This window comes from Uloborus diversus, chromosome 1 (genome assembly GCF_026930045.1).
Source record: "Uloborus diversus isolate 005 chromosome 1, Udiv.v.3.1, whole genome shotgun sequence".
In the NCBI taxonomy this organism is placed as follows: Eukaryota; Metazoa; Arthropoda; class Arachnida; order Araneae; family Uloboridae; genus Uloborus; species Uloborus diversus.
The window spans coordinates 6946011-6963715 of record NC_072731.1 but is presented as its reverse complement, the minus strand read 5'-3'; the positions used below and the strand labels follow the sequence as shown (position 1 = coordinate 6963715).

Genomic DNA, 17705 nt, shown 5'->3' with positions numbered 1-17705 from the left:
GTAGTTAAATTATTTTCCTCTCTTCGGGAGAGAAGTGGACCCCCCCCTCCTCCCTCAAATCCGCTACAGTTAACAATAATGGTATAAATGCTTCAGAAATATTTTACTGAGTAATGATCTATATATCTTTTTTTCTAGCTCTAAAATTAAAAGTAAACATAAACACATTTCAGTTACTGTATTAATTGTTAATAAACATTATTGTTAATACTTAAAATTGTTGACAGAACCTAAAACTAGAAGCTTTAAAATGGGGAGTAAGTTATGAAATTTGATAAAGGAATAAGGAAGATTTTGAGTGGTGACAAAAATACAGACTAGAGAAATAATCTATGAGATTATGTATAAAATGCGTGTGTGAGTGGGCCCCAACACTTCTAATGCCTATGGGCCGCGAAATCCTTAATCCGGCCCTGTTTGAACGTAAGAGACAAAAAACAAGGGCCATAGGTCCGACGGGACTCAGTAGCCATGTTAGCGAACCGGCAAGCCTATTCGAACATGACCTCTGCATATGATCATGTGTTTACTTGTAGTATAGTTAGCTTTGCTAACTGTCACTGTAACTTAAAATTTACCATCGCCATTTTTTGCATTGTTTAGATTTAAAAATAATCAAGAATTTTTATTAGAACTATCAACAATACATATAGCTTTCTGATAAGAATGTCTTACCGCAATAACGACTGTCGTATTTATGTTGGTAATTTACCTGTAGACATTCGCACAAAAGAACTCGAAGAAATATTTGAAAAATTCGGCAAAATAGTTTTTGCTGATCTGAAAAACAGACGATCCCCTGCTTTTGCTTTTATAGAATTTGAAGACCCGAGGTAAAAAAGTGCAAATCGTCAAATAATAATAATAATCTGCGGTTTTTTGCTTCGTTGTGAAACGTGTGGGTTTAATTATATTTGTTTTGGTGATGGTGCGATTGAGTTGACATCTGCCGGTACCCAATGCACTAAAATGTGATGATTTGCTTGTCCTTTTTATTGTACTTCCTAGTAAATGGTTTGAATACATATCTACGTAGATTACATGGTTGCTTATCATTCAGAACCATGGCAAGTCCATGATAAGGTCAACCAGATGATCAAATTTTCAAAATTAAAATGGCTAAACAAATAAGGTGTCATTTTAAAGGTAAAGAGTTGTATATTTTGAAATGCCTGTCTAAAATTTGATCACTTCAGTTATAAATAAGTTACAGGAGGTTAAACTAAGGTCAACATCTTGAGTATTTTCAAACCATATTTAGTGACTCTCAAAGAAATTCTGTTTTATCGAAAAAATACATACTAATATTGTGCACTGAGATGAATAACCATTTAAATATACAATGTGTTACTGCCGATGTTGCAAAAATGTGTCAAAATATAATTTATTTTGATTTGTAAAAGAATTCCTCTGGGGTACATTAAGTGTTTTACGTCCAACACCAAAATGCGCAGTTAATTATTCTGAGCCAATAATTTAAAGCTACATACATTTGTGGCGTTCGTCAGAAAGCACATAACCTAACTTTGAACCCAAACCTTGACTAAATTATGTGGCGTATGGATGATCATTATGTGGCAGATGATTGTCTGGGTCGGGATTTGAACCACGAACCTTTGTGATGCTAATCCAGTGCTTTAACCACCGAACCAAAAGGACCTCAAGGTTTGGGTTCAAAGTTAGGTTATGTGTTCTCTGACGAACACCACATTACTTCCCCAACAAGTGAGGGGCAGGGAAGCGAGAGAGCGGTTCAATTTATTAACAGATTTGGGGCGCTGACAAGCCAGGTGTTCTGGCCGTAGTGGTGCCGTTGCAATTATATGAGTAATCCGCAGTCGGGCGTGTGGCGTAAAGCGCCAGTGGTCAGGCGGACGACTGAGCAAATGCTCAGTGCTCGAGGAATGAAAGGCCTATGGCGTATGGGCAGTTCTCAAAAGGTGGGAGCAAACACAGACCTCAACTTTGAAGCTTTGACACCAAATAACTTTCATTTTAATAAACTCAAAAAATTTTGAGTTTAATTATAATACTGTATAGAGACAAGAATTGACATAAATTATAGAAAAAATGCTCTTCAAAAAGCCTTAAAAAAATATTTTCTTTGCTAAAAAGCACAGTTTTGGACCTACCAAAACGTTAACTGAGCAAATTTACCATTAAAATTTTTTTCTTTAATTATTTCCATATGTTTCAAAAAAAAAATTAAGGCCATGAATCTCAAACTGAATATTTTTTTGATAATATTTTCCACAAATTAAAAAAGTAAAGACCGATTATTTATGTTGTAAACAATTTTAGAAAAAATGGAAGTTTGATGTATGTCCAAAAGTTACGATCTTGACAATGCTATTTGAGAGCTAAATATATAATTTATATGTTTTAAAGGTATTTTTCAATCTTCAAAATCAATTGTTAATTATTTAAAAGTGTTTTCATATACTTTTATGTATATGAAAACACTTTCATATACATACATTTGCTTCTCATTTGCTTGCTCAACACATTTGCTTCTTTGAAGCAAAATCATTTTTCTTAAACATACATGTGAGATGTCCAAATTGCGTTACGATCTAGACGCCAATAATTATGTTCATTTATTCATTATTATAAATGATCTTTTGTCTTGTAACCTTAATAAAGAAGGCTTATATAATGTTAGTTCCTTCAATCCATTGACATTTTGCACAATTAATACGTTATGCATTGAACATTACATTAATAATAGTATAATCACAAGTTACGATCATAACGGAACACATTTAAGTAAACAAAACGGCACAAAAATTGCCAAGCAAATACCGATAAGCGACAACTTACAGCATACGATAAGGGAAGGGTTACCAGCGAGAATACTGGTTTTTGCCAACAGCGTCAGTTTTGGCGACTTCATCACCTGCCCTGGCAAAATGGATGGGGGGTTTTTTTTCGGATTCTACGAAACCATAACAATTTTATTTTTTAAAGACCAGTATATAAAGTTATGAAGTCATTTATGTACTTCATAAATCCTCTACTTTTCATTGCAGAATTTAAAAATAGATAAAATTTTCTTTGGAAAAGTTCAAAACTGGACAACTGTATGTCCAAAATCTGTTACCTACAGACTGATCATTAAATTTGCTATTTATTAATTTTTATAAATACCTGCTGTCTTTTGATATTTTTATATGACCGTGTATATTGTATACATACTATGCAATAAAAGCAAAATTGATGTCCAATTTCAAAAATGGCTCAGAAGTTAAGTTTTTGTTCTCACTTTTTGAGAACTACCCATATCTAATATTTCATTTAACGTTTTTATCAATTTTAATGGTATTAATTTAGTATTAGCTGTTTTACTCATTTTTGTTCTGCTAGCTACTTTTGCATAATTCAGAAATAAAATATATGCATTAGTCTGTGCATTGTCATAAGATACTTTCTTTTTTTTCTGACCAATGTTTAATATTTAATTAGGCACTTTTAATATGAATTAAAACTTTCATTACTAATAATTTTATGAATATAAAATAAAAAAGGAATGTTATATTACTTTGTTATATTAATGATAGCCAAAAAGTTAATTAAAAATAACCAAAAAATCATGTACTGCATTTTTATGATGTATTAATATAATACATCATAAAAATGTAGTACATAACTTTTTGGTTATTTTTAATAATAAATGAACAATATTACTATGATTAATATAATTTTTACATTGAAAATGCTGTAGTTGAAAAAATAAATATCATGATATTTTCGAAATAAATATTGGATATATATCATGATATATATTGACTGATATATATCGGCGAACTCTGGGTTCTGCCTTTGTCAAATTCTGTGCATAAAAGTCATACCTGTTTTTATGAATCGTGACGTAACACCATATACCATGCACCTCTACCAATTGTCCATAAACTTAAGCTGGTGTATTGTTTCTTTTAACGCCAAAACCTTCTCATCTCTAATTTCAATGACGGACCATGTTTCCATCAACACAGACATCTTCTGACATTTCAACTTGTTAGTGGACATCTAGCTGTATTTTCTGATATAGTTTGAAAGCGCTGATCATTTTTGTTATCTTCAGCATAATTTTTATTCATACATAGAATCCGCACATCCGTCAGAGCTCTTGTTACCTTAATTTTTGTTACACTTTCGTATAAGGGGCATTCCACGGCATTTTTGACATTATGTAGAGTCCGTAACGTGACCTTTTTCCTGCCATAACTTTTTAATTTACCGTTTGATTTGCAAATTATTTTAATTTGAGCTGGTGTGTTGGTAGGAAAAGATCAAAATAAAATTATGTACTAATCAAACAGTAAATTAAAAAGTTATGGCAAAAAAGGTCACGTTACGGACTCTACATAAATGTCAAAAATACCGTGGAATGCCCCATAATGTTTTTGAACCACTTTCTTTTTTTAAAGTCTGCTTTATTCATTGAAGTTAGATAAGTAATCTAAACTTGCCTTTTTTTGACCTTGAATAAGATGTATTAACCACAACTATAAAAGTAGTGCAGTCCTTCAAATATTTTTCCCTTGTTACAGCATTGATTAGAACCCTAAGCTTTACTGAAGATGGTGAAGTTTCAATGTTAAATACAAATTCATGTAAGCAAATACTGACAAAAATTATAAAAACTTAAGAACTTTAAAAAAAAAATTAAGCTTTAGACATTATTTCTCAGTTTGTTTCAAAATTCTGTCCAACATGGCTTCTAAAAGAACTAGTCGTATTTTTAAAAGGGGGGGGGGGGGGGAATTAGACACAGCGTATAAGGGCCACGGCATGTTGTTTTCATTCTTAAAGATCAATAAGCAAAATTTGCTAGTGCAAAAATACTAGTAGCAAAACCAGAATTCATAATAACTTTTTAAAAGCAGTGTCATTACATTTTGGGATGGTAAAAATACAATCAAGTCATTACTGTTAGTAAATCATAACAAAGTTATAGTGTACAACAAAAGTAAAGTGAATTGTTAATGTTAAACCAGGGATTGCACTAGGATATCTTTTTTTAACCAAAAATCCCACTTTGATCTGTCGAAAACCTTCTTCAAATAAAACTCATACTGACTGCTCAATTTGTTAATTTACTCTTGATACCATATTAATATGTATAATGACTTATCATGATTATTGAGAATTAATGTAACATTAAGACTTCATTAAGTAAAGTTAAAATATCAGCAAATTTTACTGTAATATCTTCAATAATTGTAAAATAGCTATTTTAAACATGTTATGCTAGCAATGAGTGATTAGTGATAAAAGTATTTAAGTTTTTTCCATTTTTTTAAAATCAATTTTAAAAATGAATTATTTAAGCTATTAACTCTTGTATAATGTTTAGAGATGCTGAAGATGCTGTTCAAGCCAGAGATGGTTATGAATACTCTGGATATCGATTGCGAGTCGAATTTCCAAGGGGAAATGGACCAAGTCGAGGACCTCCTCGAAGCAGAGGAAGAGGACCCCCATCTAGAAGATCACAATATCGAGTTGTTGTTTCAGGTACTTAGCAGTTAAAATTGTTTCTGGTTTTTGAGACCCGCTTCTCCATCCTGTTATGTTAAAAGAAAGTGCATAGTTCAGTTTTAACAATACTTTTCATAAATTCACGAGTATGACAATTCCTATTGGCCACATGTAGAACTGCTAGAAGTTTGTTTCACTCTAACTTGGTATACTGGAAAAGCTACGTGAACCAAACTGCAGCCGTTGTCATGGAAATTGGAATCATTCTAACTCTGGTTTGCCAGTAAACAACACTAATTGCCCAACTTGGCGTACAGAGAAGTGCACAAGCATAAAATTAATCTACATTTAGTTTTTGGTAAACTTTTTAAATTAAAATAAAAATTACTTGTATGAATGTAAAATGTAATTTTAATTATCAAGAACTGTGCTACTTTTATTTAATTTTTAAAAGAAGTAAAATTAAAAAATGTGTTTAAATGAACAGTAAAAACTTACATTTCATCATCTTTTTTGTCACAGGATTTAGCTTTATGGCAATGAGCAATTACCAAAGCCGTTACTACATATCTTACAGTGAAAAAAATCTTAAGACATAACTAATTATCAAGAAAAATAATTAATATCAATTAATTTTAAAATGACAAATGTTATTGATTGAAATTTTAAGAGCATTATTTAGACTATCAATTTCATTATCATTTTAAGTACAACTGATCATTCTAATTATAAGACTTAGGAATAAAATAAATGAATACCTACATTTAAAAGAGATAGGGAGAAAGAATTTTATTTAGAGCCCTTCTGAATATATAAACAATTCAGCTATTATTTATTACCTTATAAATTATTGCTTAACATTCATTGACACTTTAAAATTTATGTTTTAACGATATTTTTCTTAGGATAATAAAATGGTCAATTTTTTAAAATTTTGTACACAGCACCATAGGTAAGATCCACCATAGTGTGAGGTCCTCAGCTAATTTTGCTTATTTTATATCCTGCGTGAACATAAAAATCCCTTTTTATGAATTGCTGTTTTAGTTGCTGATGTTTTAAGCCGTAACAAGTGCATATCACAGTCATGACATGAAAATGTAAAGGTTAAAATTTAAATTGAACCTGTGACAAAACTGCAACTAGACACTTCAAAATTCATTCTGAACTATTCCCCCCCCCCCTGTTTTTTTTTTTTTTTTTTTTTTTTTCAGTTTCCAAAACCTGATTGTGTTATTCATTCCTATAAAAATTAAATATTTCCAGAAAAATGTGTACAAACGATGGTTAAAGGTCACTGAATTTACAAAATTGAACATGAAAACTATAAAATCTTAAAAACTGTAACAGGTCACAAAACCTAAATTGCTTGATGTTCTTTAAAAATATTTTATATGTTTTGCAGTAAATTACCGCCCTAAGCCAGGGCTAAAGCAGAAATACATAAAAAAATACACCGGCGGCTCAGTTATTCCATCCGAAGACTGCAGTTTTGTGCTTTTTAGCCTCGATTAGTAACAAAGATGACAATCTTCCGCGGATCCATGATTTTCAGCTTTTTGTATTTTTTCATTTCCCCGGTCGCCAAGCATTTTCAAGTGATCGATTGCATTTTTCCCATCATGGTTTTTGCTGACTCACGTGTATTTTCTAAGGTAAAAAGAAGAAAGGAACTTCGTTTCATGGGTGTGGAGGGAAAAAGGCTCGAGAATGAAGTAGAAACACGTCAGCGTTTATGCATTTCAAAATCTGATTGCGTCCGCTTCCATAACACTCGCTCATTTTTGTCTACTATGCCATCCTATCATTTAAACCTTTATAACTTTTTGTAGACTATTATTTTCAACACTTCTTGTTTGTATTTTATTTTTTGCTGAAGACTTGTATGCTCATTGTTTTGCCATGCCCATTTCAATGCCACTTTCTAGGGATCGATCGCGCAAATACCACCTCACCTCCCTTTTGCCTGGACCTTCCCATCAGGATTCTTGCTGAGGCACATGTTCTTTCTTGAGTAGAAAGAAGTAAGGAACTTTTTGCTGTTGGTGAAAGGGTGAAATAAGAGTGGAGGGGGAAATGCTGGAGAACGACAATGGATGCAATCTTTTGATATCTGATTGCATCTGCTTCTGTAACACTCTCTCATTTTTATCTACTATGCCATTCTATTGCTTAGACGTTACTTTTTTGTAGACTAATATTTTCAACCCTTCTTATACTTTTTTTTTATGAAGACTGCCTCACCATTGGACTTAATTTAAGCCAACATCATTCTTCAAATGTAGTTTTGATGCTTATAAGGCTTACCAAAGATTAAGATGAAAGAACTCTTGAAGATCTTAATAACTTCAAATTTATATTAATTTTACTGTGCTATTTTATTATGACAGAAATGTAAATATAGGAAATTAAAGATGCCTATATTCTCAAATCATGACATAGTATTAAAACTTTTTTATCAATTTAAAAATAATCATTTTTATGCTAATGCTTAAAATGATGATCAAAGCTCAAAAAGTTTCAGATTGGGTTTAGTTTTTTAATGACTTTTATAGAATACTAGCAGTACCCAGACAGCGATACCTGTGCTAAAAATGTAATGGAAATCCATTGAATAAAAAAATTGACGCCCCCTCCCCCTCTGATGTGAAATGATCATTTTTCCTTGTATAAAATACGTACACATCCTTTCAAAAAAAAACTATTGAAGTCCTTTGGAATTTAAAACTTTTTGTCAAATCATTAAATTAGATTTACAGTTGCTTTAAAACTCTATTTAGAGAGTACAGCGGTTTTTACTGCAATTTAAAATATTTCTCCAAATAAACAAAAAAAGACATCAAATAATATCTTTCAAATGTAAAAATAATTCCACAACTCTATTGTTTATCTCCAAATCGCACCGCAACTTTGCTATCATAATAAACCCGTCTAACGAAAAGAAAACTTAACGTGGAACATTCAAAAAAAAAAAATGTTTTACAATTTACTCGGATAAAAACCAATCAAAAGTTTCTTCTCTTTCAAAACAAATCGCCAAAACAATGACTTACATTAACGGCTGCCTTAAAACAATAATCCTAGACTGAACTGCTCAGCGCCTAACGCGCCAAGCGACCACGCTACCAGAACGCAGCCCTTTTGCGAGTGAAGCAGATGTTTTTTCTTTGGCAATAATAAATGTTTCGCCAAACAAAGAAGTATAAAATCACATAAACAGTAGCTTTCAAATCTTTATGTATTAGGAACTGCGTTGCTTGGCTTTACCCAGTTTACCTTGAGAATTAAAATTGTGTCAAGTGACATATATTCAAGAATCAGGCTTAAATAAATTAAAATAAAACACCATGCAAAATTACCCTCCGAAACATTGACAACAGACATTAAAATACTTATAAGAAATTAAAATGCGAAAGATGGATTTTAAAAGCGTAACCATGGAAATACAAAATAAAATAAGTTTAAGAAATTAAATGCAAAATAAGGAAAGAAGCAATGGATTCAAAAAGCCTAACCGTGGAAATGCGAAAACAAAATGGTTGACAACCTGAATCAAAATGACATTTTTCGAATTTGATTTAAAAACCGCTTGTAACTTTTTTCCCTTTGAAGATAGAAGCTTATTTTTCGACCATAGGTCGAGAGAGATCTGGAGTAAAAAATGTTGCTTTTTCCAATGGTGTCAAAAAGAAAACTGTGGAACAATTCCTTCACTTTTTATTGATAGATTTAATGAAGAAAGTAGTGCCTATATTTCAGCTAAGCCTAAAAAAGTTTCTTATAGATATTCGTAAAAAAAGAATGGACAGAATCTGAGACATGACTGCACACATGCCATTAGGCAATTTGACGTGAAATGACCCGTATCTATTATTATAATTATTATATTTAATATTTTATTTTATGTAAAAAAAATTATTAGGACTTCCACCAACTGGTAGCTGGCAGGATTTGAAAGATCATATGCGAGAGGCTGGTGATGTTTGCTATGCTGATGTGAGTAGAGATGGGACTGGCGTTGTAGAGTTTACTTGTCATGAAGATATGATGTATGCTGTTAGAAAATTAGATGACACAAGATTCCGATCACATGAGGTATGTAGTACGGGTTTTGTATAAATTTTTACAATCTTGAATTCGTGTTGGAACAGCATTTGTACTAGAAGCTTCTAGTGCTCAAAAGTCCTGGTTATCAAAACTGGAGATTTTCCAGAACTTTTTTTTACACAAATTCCTGACAGTTGTATTTGAAAAACTAACAATCAATAAGATTTGATGTTTTACCCAGCATCTAAAGAGAATATTCTTCTGAAGCAAATGCTATGCCACCATGCTAGAAAAAGTTAAGATTTTTTTTTTGTGTGTGTGTGTGTGTATTTCACTACCATGACACCGATGATTTTAGATTTTGATTGATAAATTCTGGCAGGTTTTTTTTTTCTTTTTATACATTAATGTTGTACATACATGATGCAAACTAGGAATTCAAATTGCATATTTTGCAGTTAAAAATGAATGAATATACCATAAATAATCATAAAAACAGTTGCTAGGTTGGTCACTTGTCAAGATTGGCAATAGTTAATAGAGCTTTTTTTTTTTTTAATTTTACTCTTTAAAGAAATCATCTGTTTGGAACATGCAAAATTGGTGATAAATTCATTCATTTTTTTCTCTCATTAAGTTAGGTTTAATGCAAAAAAAAAAAAAAAAAGAAAGGAAAAATGTCCAACCGTTTAGTATCAAGTTTAGTACTTATTGATAATTTTTCATTATTTTTGACAACAATGAAGTATGTTAACTTTATTACTATTACTTTCTCATTGTTTTGGCAGCAATTAAAACGCAGAAGTACAACGCGAGAACTATGAAAGAAAAAGTTAAGAAATAATCTTCAAAAACCACTTTTACTTTTCCCCGCATCAGGGGCAGCAAATAGGGGGTGGTCGCACCCCCAAATTTTTTGAGAGGAATGATAAAAAATGAGCAAATTCAATTTACGTAAATCGGAAATCAATGTTCAAGAAAGCCAATCTTGTTGGTTCTCCGTAATGGTTGATAAAACTCGACACATTTTCAGACAAGAGCGAGTGTTTTCCATTTTTTAATTATTAGAAATTCATCAAGCCTTTATCGGTCTTTTAAGAACAGAAAAACTGAAGAATCATAGTTAATTTTAACTAAAGACGTAATTTCCTCACATAGTGTAAATATCCCGTTCTTGTGTGCTCTGTGTAACGATGGTTATGAGAGGTACCTGCAGTGGTGTGGCTGCACAATTTTCACAAGAAAATAAATGCCTTTAGTATCTTACCTTGATTGTTACGCTCATATTTTAAGTGTCTATTTAATGAGCGTTCATCACTTTCTTCTGCTGGAAACGCATTTCAGCTGCTCAATGCATAGAATGCTTTCATAAATACTGTTTAAAAATACATACTATTTTTGAAAAAAAGAACTCACATCAACAAATATCTTTTCTGGAGGCTCTTTAACTATGCAATCTCCCCCGTAACATAATTACTTGCTTTTAGCCAATATGTGTTTTATTCCGTACTAAGGTAATTCATATTTGAAAAACTCGACCTCCCGAATGAAAAGAGGAAATGCCGCCCCTGCCCTGCATGTACTTAAGTGTACAAAATATTCAAAATACAAATAAGCTTAATATTAACTAAATAAATACTGCATTCCATATTAGAAGGTCTAATATTTAAAATGTTAATAACAAGAACTTTATCATCATTTTGTCTTCCATCAAAATACTGCATTGAATTTTACAACTGAATTGCAAAAAAAAACTACAAAAACTTCCTTTAAAAAATGTTTAAATATCTATGGCAATATCATAATATTCAGGGGCATTTCTCATCAACTTACAAGAAAATCGCTGCAAGAAAAGTAATGGCTACAAAATGAAAAAAAAAAAAACTCTACAGACTCGTATTGTGAGTAATAAGACATTTTTTTTGTATGTCAGTAAATTCATCGGCCCATGAGGTAATTTTGTTGCATAACTATCCAGGACCTTCTAAGGCCCTAACAGGTGCCTCTTGTGCATAGGGGACAACGAACGTGTCAAGATCGTGTCGTGGTCTGGGGAGGCTGCCAATTTTAATTTAGTGATGAACAAAAAAAAAGAAACAAAAAGTTCTTGGTAGTAAAAAATTGAAGTATTAAAAAGTAACTCATGGGAGCTCCAGTGACAAAAAGTATTTTTTATTTTAAAAGAAAATGCGACGTTTTAATATTAATCAATTAAACCTTTGAATATTAGTTAGGAACATCTATGATTTTTATTATAATTTATCTAACTGAAGGCCGCTGAAATGTATATTTTGAACAAAGTATGTAGTATATAGTAAAAACCCATGACAAGCTTCAGCTGAATACATTAAGTAGGGGCTGCCGAAGAATGATTTAAATAGAAAAAAAGTTTAAATGCAGTAATTGAAATTTAAAGTATTGTAATGAATAATCACACCAGTTTAGCATTAAATTACCGACCCTAAAGCAGGTCTAAGGCTGAACAACATGCAATATAGCAGACAGCCCGGGTATCATATCAGTAAGGAATGGTGAATAACCAAGCTAACCTTCATTTACAAGCTTTGCCTTCAATTTTTTGAACTGTACCGCACTTAGACCTCAAGATTCAGAAAATTTTCAAGTGGCCAATGGCCACTAGACTCAAACAACTTGGTGGCCACCAGTTTTACCGGGTTTTGAAAACAGCGCTCTAGTACAAGAATGGGGGGGGGGGGATTTCAATTTGTATTTTTTGAAACACATATTATGAAAGTGATGCTAAAGGAATGCTAACAAGAAATATAAATTATATTAATCATGGAAATATAAGAGGCTTTGGGTGAAGGTTGGGATCTCCTGAAGCAAATGATTCATTCCACCCATTTTAAAGTTTCATAAGGAAAAAAAATCATTAAACCAAAAATAAAGTAGTGTACACAGTACTATGGTTCCACAGTGAAAAAAAAAAGTATTTCCCATAAAAACAACAACAAATTCCTTTAAAATCTTTTTGTAAATCATTGCAAACGCCATGGTAGTAAAAATCAACATGCACCTTTCAGGTAACTACTTTAATGAAAAGAATTAACTGTAAGAAAATTAGCACGAAGGGAATCTAAAAAATATTGGATAAACATATGATTTAAATTTTTTCAATAATTAAGATTATTGGTTTTTTTTTTGGCATAAAAATAATTAACTACAAACCTCCTCCAGTAATATACAATTTGGCATTTACCAAGAATATATTTCCAAAAAAAAAATTCTTTTTGCATTATTTGAATTAAGGGTATGACCAAACATGGCGACTACGTTCCATACGCAGCATCTCTATGTTAGGATGACTATGAAGGGAAAACGATCAAAGGACTGGCTATTTGGCTTATATTTTTATCTGATGCGATTGAAGATTAAAAAATTACAACAGTTATTTGAATAAATAGAAACTAGCCCCTGTTGTTTAAATGATTTTCAATGGAACGTATTCCTAATCGATTGCGAGTATTAGCGTCCACATCACAGCAGAAAAATAAGATATAACTTATAGAAATATAGTAATATAGTTTTTTTCTTTCTATTTTTAATGATGTATAGGATTTTTAATGAAATACAGGATTTATGGGACAACATGGAACATTGATTATGGCAAAGGAATGATAAAACGGGGCGCACAGGGGGGAGGGGTCAAAACAAGTTGCCTTTTCAAGTTTTAAATTAAATAATTTGTCTTCTTATTTTGACGACTTTTTCAGAATAAAGGCTGTTTGAGTTAATTGGGAAACAAATAGAATCGGAACGACCTTCGAGGGTTTATGTAAAAAAACATACAATATGATGTTTTTTTTTTCACTTTTAAAGAGCCAAAATTTGCAAAATATTTTCATACTTTCAGAACGAGATTTAAAGTTTTAGAAACAGGTCAATAATTAATCCTTAAAAAACTACAATTAAGACAAAATAGTCCGTTTTTAGCACTAAGCGTCTAAATCAATTAGAATTAAAAAAAAATGTTCTGAAGATAAAATTTCGCATTTTTCCAGATAATAATTACGAATCACCCAGGAAAAAGGGCATATTTTTTGTTATCAATATTTTGCACTGTAATAAACATCCAATGCCACTTAGGCTCTTAAAAAGTCTTGTGTACTGCCATCTTGGGAATGACCAAATATGGCGGCGACGACAAAAATTAAGAAATATTTTTTTGAATTTGTAGCGTGAAAACAATTTAAAAATAATAAATCTTCGTGAAACTACAATTCAGTTGAAAAGTTTTTAGCACATTTGCGTCCAAGGCAATGAGGATAAGGTTAAGTGTTAAGAACAAAATTTTTCATTTCTCAAAAAAATTACATATTTAAAATAAATAAAAAAAAGGAAAAAACAAGTTGCAGCACATTCTGCTTTTCATTAGTTTGCAGTTAAAGGAAACATCCAATTCTGCTTTGCTTTTGGAAAGTTAGGCATTTAAGCATCGTGTCTACTTGCATCTTATCAATGACCAAAAATGGCGACTACGTTTCATTCGTAGCTGAAAAGACTTTTTGATTAAAAACGATTTTCCCAATTGACCCTACAATCAGTAGGCTTGTGCTTTAGATGCAGGAAAATGTTCTTCTCCCGCTAAATTTGTGCATAATTCCTGTTCACTCTAGGAATTTTTTTCTTTGGAACTATTGAGGGCAAAAATGGCGTCCGCGGTCCTTTTTTATTTTATTGCCAGCTTCATTTTGGCTCGAAACTTTTTTTTTCAGGAAACATCGATAAAAACGAAGATTAGAACTCAAGGGACAAAATTCCCTGAGAAAAAATTGGATTTTTTTTTTGGGGGGGGGGGGGGCAAAATTTGAAATTTCCCTGACAGTTTTAACTATGTCGTTTTCCATGACAATTCCAGGTTTTCCGGAGCGTACGAACCACGTTTAATGACGTATTTTCCTATGTATTATCGGCGGGCGGCCTATAATCTGCAGGTTCTAAAATGGACCTGAAGAAAAAAAAAGTTTCGTATAATCGGAGGCGGTGTATAATACGATGTAAAAAAATAAAGTTTGAATTTAATATACCATTTGAGCAACTAAACTAAAAACGTGAAAAGGTAATTACTTTGAAGAAATAATCAAAATTAATCTGAAATATAATCTAAAATACAATGATTTCTTCTTGAAATCATGATTATAGTACGCTAATTACTTGAAAAACAAAGAGTCAAGACAAAGGAGCAAACGCTCTAATCTTGTGCAAATGGCTTCCTAATTCACTGTATTCTTGCTTTTATTACATAGCCTAAAATGCGTAAGAGGAGCATTCAAGCATCGTAAAATAACCAACATGCAGGCAGGCAGTGAGAAAGAACATGCAAGCTTTGTAAAATAAACAACATTCAGTCGGAGTACGGTCTCTATCGGTGAATCCTTATAGTACTGATGCATTGAAATTCTTTTCTTGGGATCTAAATTAAAATAACCCCCAAAAAAGTTGGCGACTGTAGAAATTTTTTGGGGTCGCCAATTTTGAAAACTGAGTCGCCACGTGGCGAGTGGCGACCATAAATCTTGACCTTTAACCGCACCATGTTGCGGACACCTCTTGGTGAGATTAATTTACTTTATCTTCCAGTTTGTTGGTGCTCTCTGCTTTAATGAAATGACGTCTACCTCCTGCTCGGTTACTCACTATTCCAGACTAAGGAGTTCTAACAAGAACGATACTGCAGTCTGTTATATTGCATGTAGTTACACCAGTAGTTCTCAGTGTTTGAATGTATAAAACGAAAATGAACCAAAACTTAAACCAAAGATTCTGGAGGAATGATATTTAAAGGAAAACAAAGTTGGGAAAAGAAGACCTAAGGTGTCACTGAAAAGTTCTACATCAGTCCAAAATGTTAAAAGATTATTTTAATGAACCCCAAATGCTTTAACTTCAAACAAGTACAAACATTTGGCTGGAAATTGAAAAGTTCACTATGGAAAACCCAAAGAACTATTTAACATTACCAAAGATCGCTTCAAAACTGCATTTTAAAAGCTAAATCTGAACATTTTTCGTTGGAGTGTAGTGTCCCCAACGCGCTCGCCAGCATCATTAAAGGTCGTCTTAAATTTTGTTTTTTGGGTTTCAGTTTCGAAAATTTTCATAGGAGATCTCCCAAAAAACTCCTCCCCTTCACGTCATTGTAAGTCAACCAAAAAAAAAAGTTTTTTAAGCTTCAGTTTCTTGACGTTATCAAAGACCTACAATCCTATTTTTAGATTTCAATTCCAAAAAATTTCCTGGGGAGCACCCTTGAACCTCTTTAGTCCCTAACATTACCAAAGGTCATCGAGAATGCATTTTTAAGACAACAAATTAAAAAACTTCCCGAAGCGGGGGGGGGGGGGGGGGCATCAGATTTTTGCTCTCATTAACATTGTCAAAAATAGACTGAAACTGCATTTTTAGAGTTAAAATGACCAAGAATTTCCAAATATAGCTATTCTATCCTTAAAATAATTAGTGATCTAACACTATCACTTCCAAAGTTTCAATTTCGAAAAATAGCCAAGAAAGCACCCCCCCCCCCCCCCCACCTCCGCCCTTAACTTATGCGACGACTCTGAATCTCTCCTTTCCTTACCCCCACCAAAAACATTGAAAGCTGCGTTTTTGGACTTACTACTTGGCAAAACTACTCCTCCGAAAAACCCCCGAACCTCTTCTCCCTCTAACATTACCACCTCTTCGCCTAGTGTTTCCAAGGTTAGCTTGCTCGTGCGTATTTAAGACTCTAGTTTTGAAAATTTTTCATGGGGAATTCTTCAAATCCCCCCTCCCGCAAACATCGTAGAAGGTCATTTTAAAATATTCTAACAATGAGTTATTTGAGCTATAATTTCGAAAATTTCACGGGGGATAGCCCCCCCCCCCATATTCTTTATGAATATTTGCACCTTTTACCGGTCTTCGTATTAATTTATGCTTTTTCTCCAAATTTGTAAACGCAAATTCTACTAAAACTTGTGTCCTTAAATTTTAGTGACAACCCTCTCCTGAACCTAGATCCGCTCTCCTGTTTACATTATTTTGAAAAAAGTAGAGGGGAGGAGGAGTCTCCTCTTTATGTATCAATTCTTAAGGGGCCGGCTGGTCTCAAAATGCCTGGGCCGGTCCATGCTGTCCCATCCGCCACTACTCTATTCTTATATATCACATTATTGAAGTACTGTATCTGCTTTTCAGTAAAATTATCAATTCAAACATCATGTTGATTATTTTACCGATTTGTAATTTTTCTTTTATTTTAGGGTGATGTTACATACATCTCCGTGAAAGAAGCAAATGTGAGTCGTTCAGCATCTCGAAGCAGAAGCTATTCTCCACGTCGAACACGCGGTTCACCGACTTATTCGCCGGCTAACCGTCATAGGTCACGCTCCCGATCGAGATCTCGATCATGAACATATTTTTCTTTAAGGACTAGTATCTACTTGGAATACTACTCATGTGAAGTGTATGAACTAATGTCATGTTGTCTTCATTTGCTTACATATGCAATTATCACTTGCCTTAAGACTGATTTTGTATTTTTTATAGTAAAAATTAAAATTCATGTTGGCATTTTTGTAGATTTTGGTTTTGGAAATTATTTATGGGAAATATCTGCAAAGTGTTAGAAAATAAAACTGATACACACTTGCTTGTCTCATGTAAGTAATCCATCCTTTCAGCAACAGGGGCATTTATGTGGTATGTTAGGCTATTGTTATTTCTCTCATGATAGGTGTTTGAGTGATTTTAACTCGAAATGAGTTGATTTGCTCCATGATACAGGATCATGCAAAAATATACGTATAACTAAGGTAAATTCACCAGTAGTGGCCACTTTGAGGTTTATGTTTTAAAAATAAGGATTCTAGGGATCCCAGTGGATTTAAACTTGCAGGAGGTAGACCTCAGGCTATAGTTTAGTGGGTAGTTCAAGGAGGAGTAGGTAGAGCATCATGGAAAATTATCAACTATTTAATGCAGTCGCTTGGATTGTCGATGTTTTTTCAGCTGTCTTTTAACGCTTCTCCGTAACGAGCTGTATAAACATTGTGTTGTATTATGAATAGAACAATGCTCAAAAATAATATTTTTAGAGCTGTAACCATGTTATGAAATGTAAAAGATCATGTTTGGAACGTTTTCGACTCAAAATAGTTGCTTTTTTA

The 17705-nt window shown here is 32.6% G+C and overlaps 1 protein-coding gene across 1 annotated transcript; it reads left to right on the top strand.

The window, feature by feature from the left end:
- Window positions 1-558: 558 nt before the first annotated feature.
- LOC129234411 (serine/arginine-rich splicing factor 1B-like) lies at window positions 559-17187 on the top strand. Its single transcript, XM_054868407.1, has 4 exons — window positions 559-833; window positions 5357-5517; window positions 9404-9576; window positions 16797-17187. Exons 1-4 carry the CDS (start codon window positions 667-669, stop codon window positions 16947-16949), a joined length of 654 nt encoding a protein of 217 aa, XP_054724382.1. The 5' UTR covers window positions 559-666; the 3' UTR covers window positions 16950-17187.
- The last annotated feature ends 518 nt before the right edge of the window (window positions 17188-17705 follow it).